General features: G+C 42.5%; 1 protein-coding gene across 1 annotated transcript in view; it reads left to right on the top strand.

Moving 5' to 3' along the window:
• Window positions 1-509: 509 nt before the first annotated feature.
• Window positions 510-22,454, top strand: part of ARHGEF38 (Rho guanine nucleotide exchange factor 38) — a 36,677-nt gene continuing 14,732 nt past the window's right edge. The window contains exons 1-5 of the mRNA XM_057379235.1: window positions 510-843; window positions 11,627-11,826; window positions 14,050-14,173; window positions 18,395-18,542; window positions 21,518-21,535. Of these exons, the coding sequence (XP_057235218.1) occupies window positions 657-843; window positions 11,627-11,826; window positions 14,050-14,173; window positions 18,395-18,542; window positions 21,518-21,535 (677 nt within the window). The 5' untranslated portion in view covers window positions 510-656. The remainder of the gene's footprint in view (window positions 844-11,626; window positions 11,827-14,049; window positions 14,174-18,394; window positions 18,543-21,517; window positions 21,536-22,454) is intronic.

The raw sequence follows: 22,454 nt of genomic DNA, 5'->3' as shown, positions 1-22,454 counted from the left end.
TGTCCTGAGGGACTGGTCGCCTTTCAAACCAGTAGATCCGGAGTTTCCAGCCCAAAAGCAGATGCAACTTGATCTGTAAGGAGTCGGGGTCGTGCCCAGGCTGTCGGTTGGGCATTAGCCCTGGGCAAGGAGAAGGAGTGAGGGTCGAATTGGTGGCTTGCCTTCCCTTCTCATTTGCCTTGCTGTGTGCTTTCCACTGCCCGGCAGTGCARAGGGAAGGGGTCCGGTGAAAGCACGGCGATGCCGTGCCGCACTCGGGCGTCTATCTCCCTGCCAGACAGCCGGCAGGATGCAATTCCAGCTCCGGGGTGCCGGGACCCTCGGCCCTGTGGCAGGGTGAGGAGCGTGCCCTGAAGCGGGGAGAGGGCCCGGGAACGGCTGCGGTTTGGGGCTGGCTCTGAAAGCGGCCCCGCCAGGCGCGCTTACACATAGGGCAGGTGAATGCAAACGCTGCCTGRGGCGGCAGCTTCCCGGAGGTGGAGCTGCTCCGGCACAGGTGGCAGGGCTGAGCCCGGGGCCCTGCGGAGCTTGGCGAGTCCTGGCTCCAAAACCAAGCCCAAAGCAACCAGCCTTCACCTCGGCACGGAGGTCACCTCTCTGAAAATCAAGATATTGCCCCCACGCCACCACCACCACCGAGGCTGTCCGTGGGGAGCATGGATTRTCCGGGGAAGGAAAGCATCGGGGGAAAGAAGATCAATTTGACCCTGCTGAGGAACAAGCTGTATATGGGGGAGAGGAGGAGGACAGAGCCCGTGGTGGAGAGCGCCACCGCCGCCGGGGACCACGGCAGCTTGAGGAGGAGTCAGTCGGACAGGACAGAGTACAGCCAGAAATTGCAAGGTACTGGGGAAGCTTGTTTGGCGCTCTGCTGCTGGGGATGCTCGGAACTGGGGTGGTGTCTCTGTGCCCTCACGGCCACAGCTTTCAGATAAAGAAGGGAATGGCAGGTTCTGCACCCCCGCCCGCCCAGCTGGAATGAGCAATGACCCCTCTCTATCTTGCCCGCCACCTTCAGGGGGTGAGATGTTTCCCCTAATTTTTCTCAATAGTGTTTTATAGACAGGACACAAAATACAGAATTGGAGGGTTTTGTGAGTTCCTGCAAAACGCATGTGCAACCAAAATATTTTCATTCACCAAAACTCATTTGTAACAGTAATGTGAAAATAGGATGGCTCTGTCCTATCTGTCTTGGGCTGCCATATTAAGTGGGGTGTATGCCAAGTCGTAAGAAGCACCAAGGACACTTTGGTTGTTTTTACTCAATTAAAAATACTGGGATCTAWAATGTGTTGCATAGATTGTAAGCCTGAACTAAAGTATGTCCAAATACATCTTTGGATGAATATACTGATGCAAATTATACCATTCTGTGATTATGGAGAGGGTTGCTTTTCAATTAACCAAATTGCACGTGGACCACAAATTGTGGTAAAGTATGTCAGTACTGGCCTTGTCAATCCAAAATTAAATGTGATGCCACAAATTGATGAAAAGCGTGAAGAATGTGAATGGCAGGGTCTGGGAGTRCTCTGGAACACCAACTGATGAATTTCTGTGGGTTTCCAGGGTCTTGAACAACAGGGTTTGAGTGTTATTAYACTATAAGTGTGTATTACTAATAGTGCTATAACTGCTTAGTGACAGTTATTTTTGCAACCATAACCCTTTATGAGGAAATAAAATAGAAAAATACTTTGGATTGCTGTATTGTGGTTTTGATGCACTTAATTAGGAAGTAACATTGCTTCAGAGAGACAATAAAAGCAGAAAATAAAATAATAAGCCTGAAAATAATAAGTTTTCTATGGGGACTGAGTATGCTGAGAACACAGAGGTTCATCAATTATGCTGTTGCCTCCTCATGATGGCTAATCAATGAGAAGGTGMAAAATATTCAGTAAGTCAGGCCCATGATTCAGGAATCTGGCAGGAGTGTTCCAGGGCACAGGTGTGGATGGCTGTGGCTGGGCAGGCAAGYTCCTGGCATATGTCCCACCAAAACAGCAGTTTTTAACTTGTGAGTGGGATTGCCCAGGTGAGGTCAAGGTTATCAGAGCAATAACCAGTAAAAAGTGTGAGATCTTTCTGTCCCGTGTCGGCCATGTTCAAGCCATGAACGTCTCTTGTTTAAAATCTGAAGCAGAGGAGGTGGGGAAGCCTTGGAAGTCATGGCAGAGCGTGAGGTTATGTTTATGGCAGCWGTCCAAGGAGACAGTAAATCCAGCTTTACAGCTCCCGCCACCAGCTGAGACTGCCACAGCCACATATTGCAAAGCATGGTCTGGTATCAGCTCACTCTGCTTGCTAGCSTTTGTTTGGGAAAAACTGTAATGGGTTAACAAGGTACCTGCAGGCTTTGTATTGGATTAGAAGTTGCCTGTCCTCAGAGTGAAAATACAAAGGCAGTAGAATTTCCTATAAAGTATATTTACCGTTGTCATAGAAATGCAATTGTGTGCCAAGTCCTGACCTGGATCAAATTTTCCTGAGGTAATGTGCCTTAAATGATCACGGATCCCGGACCTAATGTGCTACCTGCCAATGCTGATGGTGTGCTGTGATTGCACACCTTCATGTTCTGCATTTTCCTCATAGCACTTGGATGCAAAGCAGCTTATTCCAAGGTGAGGGGAGTGGTTTTGTTAGCACAAAGCTTTTGAGTTTTYCATTCTTGTTAAGAAAACCCAGCAGCTCTGTTGGTGACAGCTACTCTATTTTGTGTCACCTAGTTGGGACATTCTGATCACCCTAGAGTGGCAAATGCTTTGTAAAAAGATACAAATGGTAATTTGCACTTGCCTCTCATATGAACGGTGGGAAAAGCTCTGTGTTTAGTTGTCTCTCCCTTCTGTAGTCTCCTGTTAATATGTTCTGTAACACGAAGTGCAGACCTGGGCTAGGTATTAGAACAGACAAGGATGTGTAAGACAGAGAGATGCGAAGCAGCAAGCCCTGCAGAAGGAAATCTCCTGTGAGTGGGGCAGGGTCCCGCAGCTAAAAGTCAGGAGCTGCAGGAGGATCCCGATCTGTGTTAGTGGCAGGCAGCCAAGGCAGAGCACAGGGACCAGGGTGTCTTTACACGCACTGTTGCCTGTGTCAGCATTGCAGTATGTTTGGGCAAGGTGAAGCATGGGTGAGGCATCTCTCAAAAGCTCTCCCAGTGCCCTGCATGCTCTAAAGGGTTCCCTGAGTAGGAACCAGTCTGTTGCCCTCCACAGCCATTTCCAGCAGCTCTGAAGTATATGCTCAAAATGCAGCTCTGTGTGCTGGAAATAGAGGTCCCCAAATAAAAGCCTGTGAAGAAAACAAAACAAAAAACCCAAGAGAGGAAGCAGTCAGGCATAAAAACTCCTAAGAATTTCATTTCTGCGCTTGGATTTCTTTTAAGTTTTGTTTTATACAGTAAACCAATGTTTTCTATGAGGAGTGAGAGAGAGAGCCTTTCTCACTCTCCAGATCTCCAGGGTAATCGAGGTTGTTTGTTCTGTCAGGCTACAAACAGCAGTACACAATAGCATTGCCAAAGGTGAAAACTTCTGCAAGTGTTTTTCACTTTAAAATGAAGGATTCATTAAAACACAAGAAAGCATTTTCAAGGTTAGTTATTGTAGTAGATGCATCTATTYAATACCTTATCTGGTGTGAATAGCCATGCAACACCTCCTGACTTTACTCTTTTTTAAAAAGGAAATAAGATGCAAAGTAACTATTATATTCTCAAGGAGCTTGGCATGCATTTGTATCTGTACTTCAGCTCATCCTGCGAGATAATCAAATACCTTCCAGCCCCATTTTAGATAGGGGAAAATAAGGCAATTGCTATCAAATGCCAGGTTCAGGACAAAACCATGCAGTCATTAGAACTCAGACTGTAGCTGCAATCTTGGAAGAGTCCAGGAATACCTTGATCAGGCCATATACATATATATAAATATATATGTATGTATTTTTCTTCTACCAACTGGACAGAAGCATCACTTTTCTGAACAGGGAAGGCTGGGGTTGAGGAAGATACTTCACTATCATCTGTGGTGGATGTAGAAATAATATCAAGGATCATTTTAAGAGCTAAGCCAGAGCTCCCGTGACATTTCTATGCACTGCTCTGCTCTACATTCACTAGAAAATTGTGCAAGTATGTTCTTTCAAGAGGAATTAAGAAGTTGCAAAACAAAAAGTGGTATTTAGCATCTCTATTTTCAAATATATTATCTATAACTGGCTGATAGGAGTTTTCTACAGTGAAAATGCATCAACAGCAGCTTTAAAAGTAACTATATTAATGTTTATGCATTGTATTAAGGCTGGGATCAGTGTCTGAATTAACCCAAAGCTTCCAGTCTGTGAGTACCTATGTATTTTGGTAAAAGGGGTTCGCTTGATGTAGTTATTGGCACATAAATGTTTGCAAGATCAGGGCAGATTAACATACAGTGTGTCATGGGGATAGCTGCTTTTAACTAAAAAGGGCAGACCATGAAAAGGCATTTAAAGAAAGGAACTAAGGATAGTTCACTGTTAGGTTTTGGGGAGATTGCTGGTTTTTGTTAATAACTGTATGGCAAACTTGTGCTTGCTGTGAAAAAGGAGCTATAGAAAGTGGCGGGTTTCCTGAAGGAAGCAGATCACACGTGCAGTGCTCAGTGAGACAATTCATACCTCAAAAATGAACCTTGTCTTACAAATTATTACATATTAACTCCCTTACAACTTTGGCTGTGAACGGGTCAACTGCCCTGGTAAATGATTTGCACACACTTCAACTGAAAATGCATCAATGACATACCTGTATTAGATAGTGATTCAAATCACACAGTTACCACAACACACTGCCTCAAAGTTCATAGCTGGACCCTGAATGCCATGTGTTTTGGTTCTAATGTAGTTATGAGAAGTGACACCAGTAATGACACGGAAACCTGTAAAATTTAAAGAAAAATCCTAGAAAGCTACCTTCCCTTGGTATACAAAAGCCTCCTCAGAGGCAGCTCTGTTACATCTCAGGAAGGTCATCTTTCTCCATCCCATCCTCCTCTGTGCTGCACTCCTTCCTACATGGGCTGCCCATGCACTCAGCTTCTTGCACCTCCCACCCGGAGTAAAGATCCTCTGTGCCACTCCCTAGTTCCTTATTTGCTTTGTGCTGTGCTCGCTGACTGACTTTCTATGGACTATAATGCAGATAATATCCTATTTCACTGCAGAATGTATTGATCTGTGGAGCAGCTGGCTTGCTAAAGTAYAGTAAGGAGTAAAAGTTCTGATTATTTCCTAAAGTGCAGGAGATGGCTCGATGAAAGTTTTCCCTCCTGTGCCCTGTGATGAGAAGTCACGATCTAACAAATGCTTTCATTTTCTCACATGCAAATTTAGGCTGGGGGGGGATCTAATTCTGTTAACTTGTGCTGCARTAAACCTGGAGTTATTCCTTGAACTTCTTGCAGTGGCTGTCAGGCTGGGAAGCGAGTTCATCTTTTCAGAACAGAATCCATTTTGTCCCACAGTGTTTGCACAGCACTWAGCACAGCGCAGCCCTGCCGTGGGGCTGAGGACTCTTAGGAGCTACCACAGCATAACTGGGAACTGCAGGGAAGTGAAGACTAGAACACAAGGAGGGTTATGGATCCTCCCCTGTGCATATTAGCAAACATCAATTTGGATATTTTGCATTGCGGGCCACACAGCCCACAATTCATACAGCTAATCCATGCCAAATCTTGAAGTGCGTGAGGAGGCAGTTTAGGTACAGCCCTTCCTCAGCTCCTGCTCTATTAAGGTTTTAGCTCAAWGCCACAGAGTGGTGTATTTATACCAGTATGTGACACCCTGGAAAGGTTTATTTGTAAGTGTTGGCACTAACAATAAGGGTATTCTTCTGTCACCTGATGATAAGCTTTCTTCCCTTCCACTGCGGTCACATGGGAGCTCTCTGTAGTCCTGTCAGCACACACATAATTAGAGCGGTCTGCTGTCAAGGAATTGAAGAAAGAACCTGCGCGTTGAATGTAAATATTCTCTGTACCTTATGGAACAGAAAAATGATCAAAGATTGAATGACCTAATTGCACGGAAGTCTCTGATGCAGATTTTATAAGCAAACCTGTTGCCCAGGAATAAGGGTGCAAGGTCTTTCTCGTCCTGCAGCATTTTCCTCCTGGGTTCAGGAAAGGGGCTTTTTGCACATGTAACTCACAGCCTGTGCTCCTGAACAATGCTGCTGTTATGTGCTCTCTGAGTAAAAGAAAAMGGTTTTCYTCAGGCCCCTCCCAATCCTTTTCTGTTTCAATGCCCARCTTGATCTTTAGTGGTCTAATTCTCACCATGTTTGCACCATATTGTTGCACTGTAACCATTCTGGTTCAGAACTGTAAGGACACCCCATGTGGTCCCTCGCAAGGGGAGGGGCATCTGGAGTATTATCTGGAGTATTGTGTGTTATCTCATGTGATACACTTCATCTGCACACACTGTCACGCTCCATCCTCCCCCCCTGTTTGTCCTATTTCAGGCTCCCTCTCTTCCAAGGATCTCAGTGTCTCTGTGGCCTGCAGCCTTCACAGCACCTGCAGGAAAAGCAGGGGTGTAGGGAACAGAGCCAGACTGACAGTGYGAGGAGGCAGAGGAAAGCTGCCACAGCAGCATTCTCGGAACTTGGCTGCCTGCATTTCATTCCCAAATCCAGCTGATAAAAGCTGGTGTATGTTCCCATGTGAAATAGCTAGGTTATCTGAGGGTACAGGCTATCTGAGGACTTKCTTTCACAGAGGAATAATTTATCCAGGGTGATACGAGACTCATGTTTTACATGTGAAAACTCAGTAATTCTGTAATTTGTTTATTATACCTTGATAACTTCTGCCTTCACCAATCCCTTGTGCCAGGCAAAATCCTCATATCTGCACAGTGTGAGTGCAGAATGTGTTTTCCTTTGGCATCTTTTGAATGCTGCTTAAGRTAACAAAAAGYTCTGTAACTCCCTCCATGCMCYGRCATCGCTGTACTTGTTCCTATATTMTGTGCTAGGACCTTTGRTTCCACGCAGGAAGCACTGGWTGGGGAGAAACCTGGGTCCCCCTCTAAGAGGAAGCCTAATATCCAACCAGGGCATCTTAACTGGAAGCAAGGATGGATAGAGCTTCTTGGAGCTTCTCACTCTCTAGGTGTGAAAGCCAGGGAAATTYGTGCACATATGTTGTGGCTGCTTCTCTGGTCACTTACTGTGGGTCCCTGCAGTGAAAGAGTAAAGAGTAAGGAATATTTCTCCATTACCTCTTTGAAGATTAAGGTTTGAAAGTTAAAGTTTTAAGTTGCCTTTAAGAAAAACTTTAGAAACGGCTTTATTTTAGAAAATGACGCATCCTGTTGAAAGTTATTAAAGGAGCTTGTGGTTGATACAGTAAATGGGCAGAAAACTTCTGTTACACCARGCGAGCCCCAAGCTTTTGATACATTGAGCGAGCTCACAGCAGACTTTTGATACACCAAGTGAGCAAGCAGCAAACTTTTTGATACATCAGGCGAGCCAGCCAAAGAACTTTGTGAAGCGGATGTGACGATTTCCACTCCCAAAACCCTCGGTAAGCAAGTGCCCAGTGCCCAAGCTGTCACAGGGGGCTGCGCTGTAAAAATCGACATAAGGCCGAAATCTTTGCTGTCTGTGCTGCCCTTCGCTGTCCTGGCTGCTCCTATGAGGCAGCCCGTGCTTCCCGACCCCTTCTGGTCGTGTTGCTGTGGCCCTCCTCCCTCGCTGAGTGACTTGTCTGCTATCGGAGCCACTTCACCGGAGGAAGACCCATTGTACCCSTGCAGATTATCCTCATCGTACTCTATAAGCCAGCGCTGGAGCCATGGGGACGGTAACCCCTTTTCTGAACTTCTCATAATTATTCTGGCATTTTCCTGCTTTTCTGTTTCTCTTTCTTTCCTCTTATACCAAAAAATGAAGTTTAATTATTGCATTGGATGCCAACATTTACGCTCATTTGTGTTTTTATCTCGCTTTCAAGGCATGTACCTTTCTCTTCCCAGTTCCTTTCCTAAGAAAGCAACCTAGTTCCTTTCCACAGTTGTGGATTGAGGCAGACCTGCCTCTCCTCCCTCTAAGCAGATGGGAATAGTCCTCCAGTACCTCCTCTGGACCTAGAAGAGAGCTGCTGCATTTGCACATTGCAAGCTCTGATCCTCCATGTTCTCACCACATTCCAGGATGGCTTCATCTGGGAGATAGCTTTAGCACACTTCTCCACACTTGCAAGGAACTGTGTTTATAATACWTGTGGCTTCTTTGTCCRTGTMTTCACATCATGAACCTCCTGTTCCRTGCAATTAGAGCCATGTRCTTCAATACACAGTTGAAAAACCAAAGTCATCACCAAAGGAAAGGCCTCCAGAAAGATAACTCCTGAAGAGAGCTGACATCACAAAAGCATTAATTGCAAACATTRCCTTCTACTTTTTATTCTTATGCCTACTAAAAGTACCAGTTAGTTTTTTGCAAACTGGCTTTAAGACGCAATGGTTTAATAAACTATTTAACAGACTATTTTTTCRTTTTCCTAAACCTGGTATCTCTGAGGATGTATGAGTCAAATTCTTACTGTAACACTTAATCCTCAGCAATGTCTCTTCCTGCTAATCCTCCATCTTCAGCTTTTCCAGGGCTGGTACACATTGCCAGGTAGAAATGAGTCTGATTATATTCTAGATATGCACTTGCTGTTTGTGCATTCATTAAACTTTCACTTACTCCACAAGGATTTCAGCAAGCTACTAAYGTTCTCAAACTGGTCAAAAGCAATCAGCTGAACAAGAAATCATACATTTTGGCTGTAATCATGGCTTCAAGATCTTGCTGTTGCATTCTATTGAGACAGATATGCCTGAAATGAAAAGTGAACACATTGAGTGAAAATGGAAAATTATATCACATTTAACAAAAGGAAACATTTATTAAAAAACATGTTTTGTATAAGGAAACAACATCTGATATTTCTCATTATTATTTCTTCCTGTTGAGAATAGTTTTTCTTTCCTGGCATTATTTCTATCATGCAATAACGATAATAGATGAGCCCTGACATAATACAAGAATCAAATTTGATCAGGGCTATCTAATGACACAAACTAAAAGAACAGCCTCTCRAGGGATTGTGATTTCCAGCTTGAAGTGGAATACAGTGGCTTTATTTTGCTCATGTAATGGCTTCCCCTGCTACCAGTATAAAAGATAAGTTCTAAATAAGATAAATTAGAAAGTTCTTTCATACAACATCTTGTGTTTACCTTAAAATTCCATCTGCTATCATAACATCTGTGTCTGAGACAAAAATATGCTTCTGAGATCTTCCTCTCTCTACTTTCCTGGGAGTTGCCCTGAACTCTTCACACAAAGTTACATGCATGCAAACATTTTCACACCCAGTCTCAAGAAAAATCCTGATTTTGGTGCAAAACTGGAATAGAAATGGATTGTTCATGTGGTTCCTTGTGAATTTATAAATGTGGTTATGTACTGCAAGTTTTTAGAAGGAAAGGTATGTGCTGGTTTAGCAAGCCAGCAGCAGGCAAGGTGATCTTATTCTGCAGCCCTAGCARGAAATTTCTCTGAGGGAGCTGTGAAGTGCTACTGGTACCAGTTTTCCTCTCCCCCTCACAAAAGGACAGAGTCTGTTATACCCAGAACATAACCCCTTTGGAGGGTGAGCTCTGCAGCAGTTCATGCACTCACACCAGCACAAACRCACCAGGGCAAGGTTAAGCCTAAAATTCTTTTGATAGCTGAGGCCTTGCAGAGGGGAGACATCGTGTTCATGTTTCCATTTTATTGTCTCTGTACAAACTTGAGGACAAAATGTTCATGCTTGTGTTATACACAAAATTCAAGGCTGAAAATTCCAAGCTAAAAAGTATATCTAAATATGAAAAATTGAGAAAACGGGCCCCCTACCCTCCTGCCCCATCTCCACCCCCCTGCCCAAGTCTGTTTGGGTTCTTTGTCCTCACTGTTTAAAACTAATGGTGTAGAGACAGAAATGCAGGCCCAAAAGCAGCTATTTAAAACTACCTATGGTCACATCAGTCTTACTTGAAAACCTGGTGGGAGAACTATTAACAACAAACTCATCCTTTCTGAATATCAGTGGTCAGCATAATCGTAGAAGGGGTGGGCAAAGATGATACATTTAATTTATTATGTTTTACCCCTCTTGTCAGAAGATGGGTCAAAGCCCTCTGTCCTGATGCTGCTTGGCTTCCCACAAGTCCATCCCTGGGTTATTCTCTGCACCCTTGGCTGGTATTGTGCAGGGGAGCTGCGTGCTCTTTGATGCTCGCTGGAGAGCTCATGACCTTACCCTTAACAATAAATTCTAATAACTGCAATATAATCAGTGTTGCCTATCAGTGAGCAAAGCACCTGATTGTTGCATCTGCTTGTTGTTGCCTCCTTTGGTACAGTCCCTACAAGAGGTTGACACAAAGGTGTAGCAGCCTGATCCTCAGCAGAGATTCCCATCCTTTGCTGCTGAGCAATAAAAGCTGATGCTGTCAGAACTTAGCCTGGGTGATGCAGACTTGAGCATGCTAATAATATGTCCATCTTTGTTGGTACTCTGCACCATCTTGTGGCTAGCAGAAAAACACCAGAACAGCCTCTGAAATATTTCACTTTTTATTTTGCCTTGTTTTTGGTTTTTTTATGTTTGTTTCCTAATTAAAAATATAAATTATCAATGTACACAGATAAAATTCAGTGCCTTTTTAACAGCTGACATGGATCTCTGCAGGCTGGCTTACAAACCAGCAAATGGGAAGCCAATCATTACAGATAAGAAGGTTGTGTGTATGTCCTGTAGCATACATAAATTACYCTTCTGTAGAAAACTTGCTTGTATTTTCATGTATTTGAAAGAAATAAGATATTTTATTTGTTAAGTACTGAAAAACAGTGAAGAATGTCCTAATCCAAATTATCTTTGTTGTTCCAAGAAACAGTTATTGATCATGAAAGGTTTTCTCACATTCTCCTGTAATTCCTTTGTCTCTTTCAAAAAATTATTTTTAAACATAGTTGGAAGATTCATCATCATCATTAGTAACATTGTCTTCACTTGAAAGTTTGTCATGCAGTTCTTGCAGCCCTCAATTTCCCATGAATAGACTCAACGTTACATTGTACAGAACAAAGGTTATTATTGTGAAGCTTTTTCTATGGTAAACAGCCTTTTTCTTTCACAGGAGCACATTTTTTTCCCATCCTCCAAATCATAATAGATGTCAGACCACAACTGTGTTTTCAAAGGAGTAGAAGGGCATCAGCTATCCTTGCATTTCAGTGCGACAAGAATCAGTCTCTCCTGTGCTCCATAGAAAATTTCTGTCCAATACATAACATCTAAGCAGGGGAAGCCGGTGATGCATCATCCCCTTAATGCCAAATGGATGATTTGCTTTGCCAAGAAGGAGATGGGATGACACTCAGCCTAATTTGGGTTTGCCATTTCTTGTGCTTCTTTTCCTGCTTGCCATGGCCATTTGTCCACCAGCCACGGTCATGCAGAGCAAGCCAGGTGAGCATGCAGGATTAGGACGCTCCTCACAAATCTTTCCCTCTTTTATACAGAAAAAATGGCTCCACAGGCGGTGTCCTCAGCACCTGCTATTTCGCCACAGAAGGATGAAGAAGAAGAAGAAGAAGCCAGCAGACGCCTGATGGCCAGGAGGGTGAAAATCATCGCAGAACTCATGCAGACGGAGAAAGACTATATCAGCGACCTGGATCTCTGCATCAAGGAGGTGGTTCAGCCCCTGAGAGACAAGCAGGTGAATGYCAGGGGTGGAGGATGAGGCAGTGATGCCAGGGTCCCAGCTCAGCCGTGTTCTGCTTGTGGGCAATCTCAATGCAAGCACAAGTGTCAGCGTAAGAGTGATGTGGTGCTGGGAGCAGGTCTGGAGCCAGTGCTCTGGGAAGTGATGTGTCTGATGGCTCTGTGAGGAGAGTAGACGGTCAGATACGCTCCCTGACCACTTGTGCTGCACCTGGGTAAAGCTTGCTTCGAGGTACCTGTCCAGAGGTCAGCTTTGATATTAGTTCCCTGCCTATGGGCTGCGGAAGAAACTTCCAGCTTTCCATACTGCTCTGTAGTTACAACCCTTGCTTCATGCCTTGGTAGACGGTTATTGGTACCTCCAAAAGTAGTAACAACTAATAAAACTAAGTTATTACCACAATAGAAACTGGAATGACATGAACCTCCACATCAAGGTTAAATTTGGTTAAGATAACCTTATATCCATCCTCTCAGACAGCTGTGGTGGGTAAATACCATGCTTGACAGGCCAGTGAGCACTTGGGAAATTTGCATTCCACACAAAAAAGATACATTTAAGAAAGAAGGCTCATAAACTACCTTTCATGCAAGAGATCTTATTAGGCCAATCATACCTATTTTCTTTTTCAGCTGAGACTTCAAAGATCACCTGTTCCTCAACAGTATTTCAATTTGTAGGAAAAAACTCCTAAAACTCTGTCAGAATTTGTTCCAACCCATTTTCAGAAGAGCTGACATCTGCTGACATAACTTTAAGTTCTTGACTTCTTCTTCTTCCTCACTCATTCATCTATTTAGTAGTCTCCACTTGACTGCCTTGCCAGCCTGTCCAGCACTAAGCAAGAGTATTCCCTGGGTGAACTCACTGAGATTTTTGATGAGTGTGCTGTATTCCTTCACTCCTTTTCACCCAACAGAAAACATTCATTTTGATTCTGTCCTTTGTCACTGTGCTAACAGGTGGAAGTGTCCATGCACAACTCAGTTCCAAATACGATGTAGTCATGCTGGGGAGGAGGTCAGAAATCTTATGCTAGATGTATACAGGAAAAGTAATTTAGAGACTGYAACTGTTTTAATTTAATAATCTCTGCATTTCTGAAAGGCTTTCAGGGATGTTACTTGTTTTTAATGCTAGTTCTCCAATAAACTACCATATTGAAAGTTTGTAATGTGTTTAGAGAAGGACAGCATTTAGAAAATTGGTCTAGCAATGAATCTGTTTCAGATTTCCAAATGGGTAAAACATGTTTCAACCCCTATAATGCTTATAAAGAAATTAACTGCATCAGTACTTGAAAGTGTATTTCTGATTTTATTACAATAGCATGAAATTTGATCCTCCTGGCATCTGGTAAGCTGCTATGTAAATCAGCAATTCTCTTCCAAATGGAGAGGTTGGTTCAGAGTGTCTCAATAAGGATGATGAAATTGGTCTTGTCTTTGTTCTCTGTAAGAGCACATTGCCACTGGTTATCTCCACTGGTCCCCAAATAGTAACTATTGCCCTGCTGTGCAATGAAAATTATGTGTCCTGGAAATCTTTTACTACCTCCAAAATGAAAAGGGACATTTCTGTTGGTAGCAATTGATTCAATTCACCAAAGTCCATGTTGTGTGCCCAGGCTCTGTAAGAAGTTCTTTAGGTTATATTAATATCCAGAATTGCAAATGTGCTTTTTTTGGTGGAAATTATATAATCATGACTTTGGATTTATCGGACAACTAACTTAAAATGGCACCAACCATCTAGAAGTCTTTGTACCTGGCAGCTCATACACAAGTGCCACGCTCTCAGTGTATGTAGTGGCCTCTGACAGTGAGTGGTAATCAGGGAATCAAACCCACTGTCAACTATTGTTTTCCTCAGTGGGAAAGTAAACAAACATTTCAAAGCCAGCTTARTATCTTTTCTTTATTCAGATGATAATATTTATTTCCTTCCTAGGTAAACACTTTCAGRTTAGGGATAGTTCAAAATAAGGTTGAAAACGCTTGATAACATACCCTTTGTTAACTGCATCAACCATATTACACCAACGTGAAAACTGTGTATGTGTCCTTGAAGTCACAAGGAGGATGTTTATATGAGGTTTTGCAGAAGTGGTGTTTCCTGGAGTGTTGAACACTCAGGGTGTAGCAAGAGAAGCTCTGTAATACACAATGTCCTTCTTTATCCTTTGTCAGTAGCTGCTTAATATTTGTATTCCATTAGATTGCTCGCTTTGACGTGGATGGCTTGTTCAGCAACATTGAATTGGTCCATCARCTATCAGCCAAACTGCTGTCATTGTTGGAAGAAGCCACAACAGATGTGGAACCACCCATGCAAGTAATCGGTATGTTTACTGTTCTCTTGAGTTCTACAAAGCTATGTGAAAGACTAAACATAACAGTCTCCTGTCCTCTACTCTCCTCAGACTTTAACAGTATCCCTCTCAAAGGCTAGTGTGCTAGAAGCTGTACAGAATGACACAAGAAAAATGACATGTGAAACCTGTCCAGTTGGTCTACTGTACTTGTATGATTATGATGCTCTTTTCCCATCCATCTGGATGCTGAGATGGAGAAAGGAAGGAGAAAATTAGTTTAGAATGAGAAAAAAAGTGCAGCTCTGAGTGATACAACTCACTGCTGAGATCTGTTTCATCAAGTTTGATATTGCCTACCTAAATCCACTTATGCTGACACTAACTCTGACATTGCATACTGTAAGAGTATGTTCAGCAAAAGYATTAAAAATTATTGGAATAACAAGYGTGTCACAATCCTAACCCACCCTAAACACTGTAAACMTGTATCTGCTGGTGATACAGTTCATGTGAGAGGTGGTTAAATGTGCTTGACAGGTATGTGGACAKTAGAGAAAGCYGTRATGARCMTGAAGTTTGTGGGATTCTATGTGGGAATGTCTGTAGGGATCATGGGTATTTTCACCAAACAGGTTGGCCCTGGATATRTCACAACATTCACAAGTTCTGCAGGTCAGGTCATGAACATTAAGGCTMTGATTCACTTGACTGACATTCTGGCTCAGCTGGAGAGATTTAAGAAGTAAACACACATCAGCTCTCCCATGACTGCTTCTTCAGCGCAGAGGCAGTAGGTGAGCCACCTTAAGGGATCAGGTGAGAATTTTGAAATTGCTTCAGTGCAAAATCAGACAGTGCAGTTTAAAGAATTTCCAGCTGTAATTCAGAGATCAAGGGAGATTCTTACTTGGCTAACCTGACCACATACCACAGGTAACACATTAGAGGAAGTCCCCCTCTTCTTGCAAATAATCRGGTAAAAAATATCAGTTGACACTTTACTAAGAAACAGGATATTAAAGCATAAKAGGCTTGGGAAAAGTATTAATCCTGGCACGTCTCAATCTGGTTTGCCAAGGCAACAGCTTAACGTAGTTTGATACGTCTGTGTTGTTTGGCGGTATTTCAGTAAAAGTGCATCATGATGAGTCATACCCTTAATAAGCAATGTTCTATTCTAGCAGGAAGTGCCTTTCTCACAGCCAAGAGAATCATTCTATTAGCTCCCTGTCACATTCAGAAGTCAAGAAAACAATTTCATCCCTCTATTAGGGTGTATTCCTCCAGAATCAGACAAAGAACCATGAAAATGCATGGGATCACTGATCACAGAGCTGGCTAACTTATGACAGGAAAAAAAGTTTTCAAGTAAGGTGTGAGACATTCTTCCAAAGGCTGAGACAAAACCAGGGAGAATGATTGCATCAYTATAAGCAGTAAGTTAGTAGGTTTATTGTCCTCTAAAAGTACATTGAAGTAATAATTTCGTTTTGAGGATCTTCAGTGTAAAAGTTGTTGAAGCCAGTCTATAGAATAAGCACACCCATCATATCCTGCCATGTTTAATGTATTAAAAAATATTGCGTTGAAGTACTTTGGAAGGCAACCTAGTCATGGTGAGGTTGAGAARAACTGCTAATTCACTACTTTGAAAGCAAAACAATGTGGTTGCTGATATTCATGTCCTATTTTAGTATATGTTCTCTACACTTTATGCTATGTCCACATTGACAAGCGGTGATGTCCAACAGGAGCAGACTTGCAGAGTTAAAGGGTTTTTGCTAAGGAGCCTGTGCCTTTGGATTGAGATGCCCTTTGTGGCTGGACTGTATAAGACGTGCCCCTGAAGTGTGTCTTCCGGTAATTATTATCCTCAGAGGGATCCAGTTTGTGTTGCTGTGACTGCTCCACCACACAGCCAGAGCAGGGGAGATGAGGACTAATGAGTGATTGGTTTCAAAACCTGTCTCCTAATCTGAGCTAAAAGAGTTTAAATACCTTTTATAGCTCTCTCCTGAATTTTCTCTCCTGTCTGTCCTGGACACTGTGTATGGAAGAGTATGAAGACTAGTAACCTTAACCCAGCTTTAGCTGTTAGGCTCCTTCTTCCTCCCTCTTTTACTGCTGTCCWCACTGGAAGCACCACTGAGAGCAATAGGGAAAAACTGTTTCTGTTACTCGAGCCTTCCTCCTAGGATTTTCTCTTTGAGACTGATGACTACCATACTCCAGAAAAGGTGTCAGGCAGATTTACATCACTCCGAGTACTTTTAAAGCTGTGCCCAAATACAAGGTAGTTTTGGTCCATAAAGCAAGCTCCTGCAGTGATATGCCCAAACCTCATCTGATTTGGATCATGCAGCTCAGAACCAAGAAGGGCTTTAGGTTTTAGAAATCCATCTGCTGTTAAAACACCCTGCTCATGAAATCAGCACTTAATTTTTCTCATCACTGATCATCARTGAATGTATCTGTCATTATGGCACAATACTTTAGTGAACAGAGCTTGCCCAACTCTTTCCTCCCAGAAAAGATAATTTTCAGCCTCTAGTATATACTGAAATGAGCTGTAAGGCTACATTACATTTTTCCTCCTGAAAACGTAACCTCGCTTACGGGCTTAGCATAGTACAGACCATGTTAAGCACTTGGAGCTTCATTTAAAGTTAGTGAAAATTGTGAGAGCTTATCATCTCTAGAATTAGTCACCAAGTGTGCAGGATCATGGTTAAGGCTTGTTAGGGTTTTCCCTTACRTTGTTGGGTAGTAAAGACCTGTATGGAGTTCAGGGAAAGTCAGGATGCAAAGTGCATTGGTAKCCATCAGCAATAGCAGTAAGCACAAGACAGACAAGACAGCTAAAGAGCATTTAACTGGTGCTGGTGCTTTTCTGACTGTGCCCTTACAGTAACTAAAATGTACTGTGGTGGTCTTAGCTCCTCATTGTTTTCCCCTTATTCACACCCCGAAACCAACATGCATTAGACAGCCCAGTTAACCTTTGCTGCTAGGGGAGAAAACCCGGAGCTGTGTTACTGTGGTAACTGAATCATTTTTCACTTTAAGACGGAGCAGTTCAATGCAATGTATTATGGAACAGCACACTCTGGTCAGGATGAAACATGCAGGATGCCTGATGGCTCAGTGCTTGCTCTGTGAATGAATAGAGAGCTCCCAATTAATGCAGTGTTCAGCTTTTAACTTTAATAATCATCACTATAACTCAAAGGGAATGTTTATAAAACATTGGACTAGTTGCCACATAGAAGTAATTTTCAGTAAATGCACAAGATAGGAGTTTTTAGCATTGCTGTTGTTTATTATATGCATTTCCAAGGATGCTGATCAGGGGGCTGCTGCATAAGGGTGTAAGAACWGAACTAATATCTTGTAGAAGAGATGAAGCATGCTTTGCCTGCTCAGATAAAATTTCTTACATACACAGAAACAGACACAGGAATTTTAGGCTGAGAGAATTAGGGTCCAGAAGTAAATGGGAAATGAGTGTAGGACTACTTTAGTGCCTCTAAAATTCCCAACTGTTCTTTGTGGGAAAATGGTGGTGTGGAGAACTGGAAATGGAAGTTGYATATACTCCCTCTTCAGTTGTATATAAACCTAGATATTGTATAAAAATAGCTGTAATCCATGGTGGTTTTATTTGATTAGGGGAGGGGTAGGGTTTGTTTCCTCTGTCATGTGAAGAAAATTCTCTATTCTAGGTCATAAAAATTGCCATTTCAGGATTTTGCAAAACAGATAAAATTGAAATGGCTAATGGAAGATCGAGTCATTATTCCTGTTATTACCCATTTAAGTTCATATTGATGAAAAAAGTCAAAAGGACAACTAACAGGCTTGCATTCATCCCTCTTGCCAGCCCATGACACAAAAATGGTCTCCCTTTATTAGTTTAGCTCTCCTGTGTGTTTTCCAGTGAAGGGGCATTAAGCTGGGGCAGTGAATTAGGAGGTTGTGTTGGAAGGGGTGTGAGGTATAGAGGTTYCATGCTTTTTCCCGGAGGGAATTTTTGTGCATTAACACTGATATAATGGTGCCTGGCTATGACAAAGATGAGCAGCTGAGAAATACATGTAATAAATAATGCACATAAACACGCAAGATCGTTTCTAAGGGAAGTAAAGTGGAAGCCAGCCTTTTTAGCTCACGGCTAATGTGGTGGAATAATAAAACTCCTTCTGAGATGCTGTTGTCTGACTTGACACGCTTTGTTTTTCTCCTTAACAGGGGAAGTGTTCTTGCAGATTAAAGGCCCACTAGAAGACACATATAAAATCTATTGCTATCACCATGATGATGCACACACCATGCTGGAATTCTATGAAAAGGATGAAGAACTGAAGCAGCATTTAAGAGACTGTGTACAGTCCTTAAAGTAAGATCTTTTCAAATGATGATTTCCGTCCATAGTCAGTTGCCTGGCAGGGAGCATTTTAAATGGATGTAGATGAAAGGTCCCCTGTAAATCCAGAGTTTTATAAGGCTTGCTGGGAGCTCTGGCTTATGCTGCTTTCATGAAAAGATGACAAGCCAGGGGCCATGATTAGATTCCTTTCTCTCTAAGATGGCCAAAAATAGCACAAGAAAGGTTGCTCTTCCCTTAGTTTCAGTGCCCCATACTGGCAAAAGAAAAATGCTGCATCATACCATGGGCTGTTGGAAACATTTTTTCCAACTCSCAGGAAACTTGCTGCCCCCTGTCTTCAGCAAGTCTGCCCCTTGAATTAAAACAGCCTGTTATGGAGCTACTGAAGTGCACTGGTGCTCCTGGGCTGCTGCTACATGGCCCCAGGATCTGGAGCTGCTATGCAGCTCCCAACTCSTCATGATGGGGGTATTTGAGAGGAAACAGTGTTGGAGCAAGCTGCCAGTTCCCACCAGAGGGAGGGGCTTTCTGCCATAGGCTCCAGTGCCAGCCCCTCGGGAAAATGTGTCGAGAACTGGAGATGTCATCGAATAATGGATCCATCTGTGCTCCTCCAACACAGCTTCCTCCTGCAGCCAGTCACAGGGACCAGCTCATCCACTCCATGGAGGGTGCTTCTCTTCCCACCCATAAATCCYCTTGTCCCTCAAAAGCATTAAACAAAGCTGTCAGGAGGGAACACAGCACAGATTCAGACCAGAGGTCTGGCTCCAGCTCCAGAAAAGGCCCATGCTGCACAGTTGTAGGAGAGATGTAAAGTTATCACAAATAAAGGAGTGTGTATCAGCAGCAGATATTTCAACCACACCCTAATATGTGATTAATCTGCAGAGATCTGTTAAGACTTAGGTGATGGGAAGTATCCAAGTGAAATCTGGAAAGAGTGATGAAGGAAAATATTARTAACACTAAAAGAGAAATGTTTGCTTTGAAGACAGGTTATGTTGAAAATGAAACTTACTTTTTGCAACACATCTGGCTATTAAATATATTAAAGTATATGTGTAGGGTTCTCAGGTTTTAGCTACCCCGAAAGTTGAAAGAAAAAAGTTTTCATATAAATTCAGGCTTTTGGGCTAAGAGATAGCCAGGTATCTCCCCTAAATGGGTGTTTTAGTTGCTGATGCCTACAATATTGTTTCCTGGCTAATCAAGAGAAGCCACTACTGTCATTCATTTATCCCTGCTACTGAGGCAAGGGGACATGGAAGGAAATAAAGATGTACATCCATGTCCATGTACATCCTAGGGTGGATGTTGCCACTTGAATTCCAGAGCCAGTGAGAGGTGCTCCTGTTTCAAAATCACAGCTGGGCTTTGTGAAGAGAAAGGATACTTTGTGCTGAGCCACTGTAGCCTTTGCTAGCAGGAAGTGACAAGGACTTCCTTACAATGAAGCCTTGTTTTGTCTTGTTCTTTCCTGATTAGCCTTTAAACAGGAACCAACGATAAAAGCACTGGTGTGTGTATATTATGTTGTGAATTTTCCCAGTGCCTAAAGATTGCACTCAATTCAACTGTTAAGATCTGCAAGTGCATGCTCAGATTCAGAACTGTGGTCATCTAAAACTGTTACTGCCCATAGGAGAATATTTGCCCTAGGAAGAAAACTATGCAGGATTGTTACCAAATAAGTTACAGGTTGTTTTGCATTGTGAGACATAAAAAATGTGGGGGCTGGTGGCAACTATTTTTTGAAAAATGTTTACTTGTTAAATATTTTTCTTTTCCCTTGGAAAGAATATTGTTCCATTTAAAAAAAAAAATCTTAAATGAGCTGACATTAGTAGAGGCTTCTGTTCCTCAGCTGAGTAATATCTGACATGTGAAAAACAAGTTCTATATCAGGAGCAATTTGAGAGTGGCACTCTGCACATCTGTAGAGACAAATCAGATTTAATTAGCTATGTTGAGATTCCTATTGCTTTTGACTGAAGAGGAAAAAATCAATCCCAAAATGTAGGTGTCTGCATTGGAGACATGTGCAAATCCAATTTCTGTAGAGTCCCGTGTTTCAGCAGCCATTATGCAAACCGGGGATGTTGTTTGCTAGCTTAGCCAGAGAAATGCAGCTGGTAAAAATGAAAGGATGCTGGCAACTACCTGCTCAGCTTTCAGCCTGAAGTAGCTCGGTCAACTATTACAGGGCAGGGGGACATCCTAAACACACAAAATGCTGACACTGCAGAAGCAATGAAAGCAGCAGCTTCCAGATGCTCAGCGAGGCACTGCTGGGCCAGAAGATGAGAGTGCAGGGAGCAAAAAATGTGATGTCAGGAAAGCCTAATGCAGAGATGGAGACATTTGGTTCTCTTGCATTTGAGTGAATTCTTACCATAAGGAACACCTTTTATGCACAGGTTGGCAAACTACAGTTTTAAGTCCCTGGTGCTTTCAGGTATATATCAATATCCTGCTGCAGAGGGGTTTCAGCTGATGTGTAGTCTACAAAAAACTTAACAGCTTCCTTGACTCTACACCCTAAAAGGCTGAAATGTATTCTTTTTAATTTAGAAATACTTTTCTATTTAAAGAGTAGACAGAAATGTATGTAAAGTGTAAGAATGACATGTTTAATTTTACTTTTTGTATTAATGACTTCATGTTACAATTTTTAGCAGAATGGTCCAAAGTTCCTTCCCTGAGAGTGTGTGAGGACAAGGCTGGGTCTCACAGCCAAAGCCGGGTTTCTGACAATCCTTTCTCATTTTGGACTGTCCTTTTAAAAGTTGTAGGGTCAGATTCACCAGTRCCCTCTGACTGTTTTGTGCAGTTCTGCTGGCACATAGCAGCCATAAGCCTAAGTTAACTCGCCAGTTATGGCTACTCTGTGTCACTGAAGCACATCTGAGAATCTGCTCCTGATCTATATAAATCCTTTTAAGGCCATTCTAATGCATGTTTTGTTTTCTTCTCTTTTGCAGAAAGAGATACGAAGAAGAGTAAGTACTATGCTTTTTTTACATGTAAAATAATCTTTAAAATACCTTTAATTTATCTTTAGTATGTTTAAAACTGTACTGGTGGAAATTTTAAGAACACAAGCATTTTGTGTCAGAAGAACCCAAAGAATTTTCCAGGACATATGTAGATTCCTCTGAGGTCCGCAAGAATGCTTGTCAACAACATAGTGTCAGTCTTTGAAATCCAATTTCCTGCTAGAGTTCAGGCAGACACTCAGTTCGGGTAAAGYTACTTCTAAGCTGACGACCCCTTCAGTAGCCCTATATGGGAAGCCCAAATTAGGACCTTGCCCCTTACAGTGGCTGGAAGAACATCAGAATAGAGCAAGCTCATTGCAACTTAGCCAGAAAACTCACCCAGCCACTGATGAGTTGTGGTTAAGGGACTTCTGTGCCAAATGTGACATCTTTGAAAAGCTGTAAAGGAGAATTTATCACAGCTGCACTTTCTGGACATCCAGCAGGTTGGGATCATTGAAATGCAGCACTGCCTGTAGTTACCTGCAGTGAGAGGTCAGAGGAGGGGTTGGCTGAACTGAAGTCAAAGACTACAACCCCAGACAAAATGTTAAGAGAAAGGAGGAGCAAGKGTGGTTTATATTGGCAGGAGGGAAACAGATCTGTAAAGTCAGAGAATTTGTTAATCAGTCAGTCAATTGCCTGTTGTAACTATGATCTGCATAAAATACACTTTGAAGGATTTGCATGTTGAAACYCTACAGTTGGGGATTTCAAGGTTTTGTCTGTAATAGGAAATAGYTTTTCTGCATTTTTGCTAAGGGACATTATTGTAAACTCCCATCCCACAAGAACTGGGACCCCAAGAGATATCAAAAATCCAGAGGGTCACAATATGATCGTATGAGGAAAGCAACACAAATAGAAAYAGCAGAAGACT

Source organism: Malurus melanocephalus, unplaced genomic scaffold (assembly GCF_030028575.1).
Source record: "Malurus melanocephalus ecotype Western Australia unplaced genomic scaffold, MMel_1.1 scaffold_394, whole genome shotgun sequence".
In the NCBI taxonomy this organism is placed as follows: Eukaryota; Metazoa; Chordata; class Aves; order Passeriformes; family Maluridae; genus Malurus; species Malurus melanocephalus.
This window is presented reverse-complemented; position numbering and strand designations above follow the sequence as displayed.